Source organism: Lathyrus oleraceus, chromosome 1, assembly GCF_024323335.1.
Source record: "Lathyrus oleraceus cultivar Zhongwan6 chromosome 1, CAAS_Psat_ZW6_1.0, whole genome shotgun sequence".
Classification (NCBI taxonomy): domain Eukaryota; kingdom Viridiplantae; phylum Streptophyta; class Magnoliopsida; order Fabales; family Fabaceae; genus Lathyrus; species Lathyrus oleraceus.
In genome coordinates this window covers 162,491,386-162,494,782 of record NC_066579.1, presented here as the reverse complement: position 1 = coordinate 162,494,782, position 3,397 = coordinate 162,491,386, and the positions used below count along the sequence as shown (strand labels likewise).

General features: G+C 34.4%; 1 protein-coding gene across 1 annotated transcript; it reads left to right on the top strand.

Annotated features, from left to right (window-relative positions):
- The first annotated feature begins 445 nt into the window (after positions 1 to 445).
- LOC127115565 (alanine aminotransferase 1, mitochondrial) lies at positions 446 to 3,167 on the top strand. Its single transcript, XM_051047080.1, has 8 exons — positions 446 to 899; positions 987 to 1,085; positions 1,825 to 1,875; positions 2,107 to 2,157; positions 2,264 to 2,329; positions 2,416 to 2,477; positions 2,923 to 3,001; positions 3,101 to 3,167. The coding sequence occupies exons 1-8, from the start codon at positions 456 to 458 to the stop codon at positions 3,107 to 3,109; spliced, it is 861 nt and encodes a 286-aa protein (XP_050903037.1). The 5' UTR covers positions 446 to 455; the 3' UTR covers positions 3,110 to 3,167.
- Positions 3,168 to 3,397: the final 230 nt, after the last annotated feature.

Below are 3,397 nucleotides of genomic sequence, written 5' to 3'. Positions count from 1 at the left end.
CTAAACTTATTTTAACCTAATTCCTCCTAGATTCAAAGATTCGAAGCAAAACATATTCACACATGAAACTTCTAATCAACATAACTTGTTCATTTCTCCATGAAATTCAATGATTCAAATTGCAGTTTACTCTACATTCCAAGATCTACCAAAAGCACCTAATTATTTCATGAATCACACTACGCCAAAAAGGTTTTTTAACAGCGCATCTTAGACATCGCTTTTAAAAGAAAGCGCTGTCTAAGGTTAAAATAAAAATAAAACACGGAAAATGTTCTAAAAAAATAATGAAAGCGCTGTCTAAGGGGGGGTCTTAGACAGCGCTTTTAGAAAGCGTTGTCTAAGACCCCCCCTTAGACAGCGCTTTTAGAAAGCGCTTTTAAATATAGACCTTAGTCAGCGCTTTTGAGAAAGCGCTGTTTAAAGTCTTTCAATTAAAAAAAAAACCCATTCCAATGGCTTTCACTTCTTCTCTCACTTCCCATTTTCTCTCTCTCCCAAACAAAAACCCATCCCTAACCCCTTTTCAATCTCAACCCTTCTTTTTCCCTACACTCCACCCAAAACCACTCTTATCATCACCTACTTCAATCTCAACCGTTGCTTCAGCGTCATCATCAAAAAACCCTTCCAGTAACAATAACCCTAAACAATCTAGACAAGATGAAGTTGTTGAGGTTGAAGTAGAAGAGGAACTTCCGTGGATTCAAGAAAAAGCTCTCGACCTCGTTGAGTTCACCGGTTCTGTTACCCAAGCGATTCCCGGTCCGAGAGTGGGTCCCACTTCGTTGCCGTGGATTCTCGCCGTTCCTCTTGGTTATGCTGGTCTCACTTTCGTTATCGCGTTTGTTAAAACCGTTAGGAAATTCAGTTCTCCCAAAGCACAACGCAGGAAATTGGTTGGTTTTTTTGTTTCTTTGGATTTTTTTTTGTTCATTGCGCTTATAGGAAACTATAATGTTTGTTTGTTTGTTTGTTTGTTTCAGGTTGGTAAAAATGCGTTGTTGTGTAAGTCTGTTGATGATTTGTTACAAAGAGGACGAGATGAAGTTAAGGTTGATGATCTCAAAGGAATCGAAAATAAGGTGAGTTATAGAAAATATTTACATTAAATTGTAGTTGGGTATGATTCTAAATTGTGATTGTAGTTATGCTGCAAACCATGATATTGTCGCAGAATGCGAGCAAATGCAACCGCGATTTCAGTTGTAGAGACATCTAAAACCTTTATATTTTCGCTGTAGACCTGAGTTTGTAATTAATTTTTGTCGCAATCTTTGTTATTGTGAAAAATTGTATACAAATGTGACTGCAACTGCTGACACTTTATAGTCATAGAGATATAGAAAAACTCTTGATATTGCAGGTCTGTGTTGCAGTTGCAGACCTTTTTCTAAAACCTTGAATATGACATGTGGTCACTATTTGACATTTGTTGTTGAATAATATATGGCCTCACATTTTGTCTAGGGGTTATGGAATCACTTTTTGAGAATCAGTGTCATAATTGGTTCTTTGTCTAATAGTTTGATGGTTTAGTGTATATTTGGATTGACGGCGACTTACAATAAATCATAGTGAAATCATGTTGATAGAATTTGTTGAAGCTGAAAATGTAGTGATTCTGTTAAACTCAACTTTAATCTATCTAAGCATGGACCTGCACTTCTTAGGCTATTTAACTGAGTTTTTCTTATATCAACAAGAAAATTTTCTTGATTTGTGAAATTTTTTTGGATCAGAATAACTGCTTCACTTTACTGACATCGATATTTAATCTTCGGTTACTTGCTTGTTTGAAACATTGGTTTTTTTCTTGCTTAGGTTCTGAAATGTCAGTATGCTGTTCGAGGAGAGATTGTTACACTTGCTCAGGTACTGTGATTTTCCTGTATATTGTGTTAGTGAAATCAAGTTTCATTGAGAAGGTATTTCTGTTTCAGACAGATTTTTCTGATAGAAACATTTTATATATTTTACTTGACAAATTAACTAAGAACACTTGCCACAGTGCTCTTCTAAGACTGTATAGCTCGAATATTGAAATTGTCTTTGCTGTTTGAAGTTTATAATATTTATCTAACATACAATGCCTTAATGCTGCAGAATTTGCAAAAAGATTTGCTGGCCAATCCAGACGCTCATTCTTTTGATGAGGTATTTCTCCTTTTCAACTTTATATCCTCGGGAGTTGATGAACTCTTTGGGTTTTTTACATTTGTTTTGTTTCCTCTCCTCTCACTTTTCTTTTATCTGAAATTAGATAATTTACTGCAACATTGGAAATCCTCAGTCTCTTGGCCAGCAGCCAATAACTTTTTTCCGAGAGGTTTGTTTTTTATAATTCTGTATGGTGAATGCAGCTAATTTGATATGAATTGAGTACTGATTATTCTACAATCTCATCTCTGCCAGGTTCTTGCATTATGTGACTATCCAGCTCTTTTGGACAAAAGTGAAACTCAGGGTTTGTTCAGGTATTAGGATAAAATAAAACATAGCGGAACAGTAATCTTAGATGTTTTGTGGATGGAAAATATATTAGTGATTGAATTGTCTATCCACAACATCAAAATTGAATTTGAATATGTTAATGAATATCAGATTTCTAATCCATTTTTACGGTGTTGTAGTCTATCCTTTGAAGCAAAGTAAATTTGCTTTTGTTATTGATGATTTTAAGTTGTAGGTTTTGATTAATGTCTAAGTAATGGAATTTGAACGAATCACTATTTTTCCATGATACTCTTACTCTTGTTAGTGCATAGTGTTGTCAAATAGCGACTATAGTAGCTCTATAACACTAGTGCAGCGGAATTTGAACAGATGGCCATTTTCTGTGATCTGCGTTCGATAACATTGGTTTTAATATTCTGATAGTCTTTATAAATTACGTTGAAGTTGACCTTTGACATATTGCAGTGCTGATTCAATAGAACGAGCTTGGCAGATTGTGGATCAGATTCCTGGGAGAGCAACGGGTGCCTATAGTCATAGTCAGGTATTGATGGGGTTATCTAATTTGGTTTATTTGATTATTATCCCTTTATGTTAATGATGTTTACTTTATGTTAATCCGGTTTACTTTATGTTTCAAAAGAGGTGTTAATCCGGTTTACTTTATGCGAGATACTCTTGCTTTGGGCCGATTAAAGATTCCTACCGATGTATGTATTTCTAACTTATGAGTTATTTTTATATTTACACATATCTCATATAATTAAATAGTTGGAATTAATTCAAAATATGTTATATTATTATGTAGTACTTTGATGAATTCAAGTGTGCATTTTATACAAAGGATCAAGTGGACGAAATCAAAGAGGAGTGGTGTCAATTCATGATAGAGCTCAATGTTTGTTCATAAATTTGTGTAGTTAATGTGTACATTTGTAGT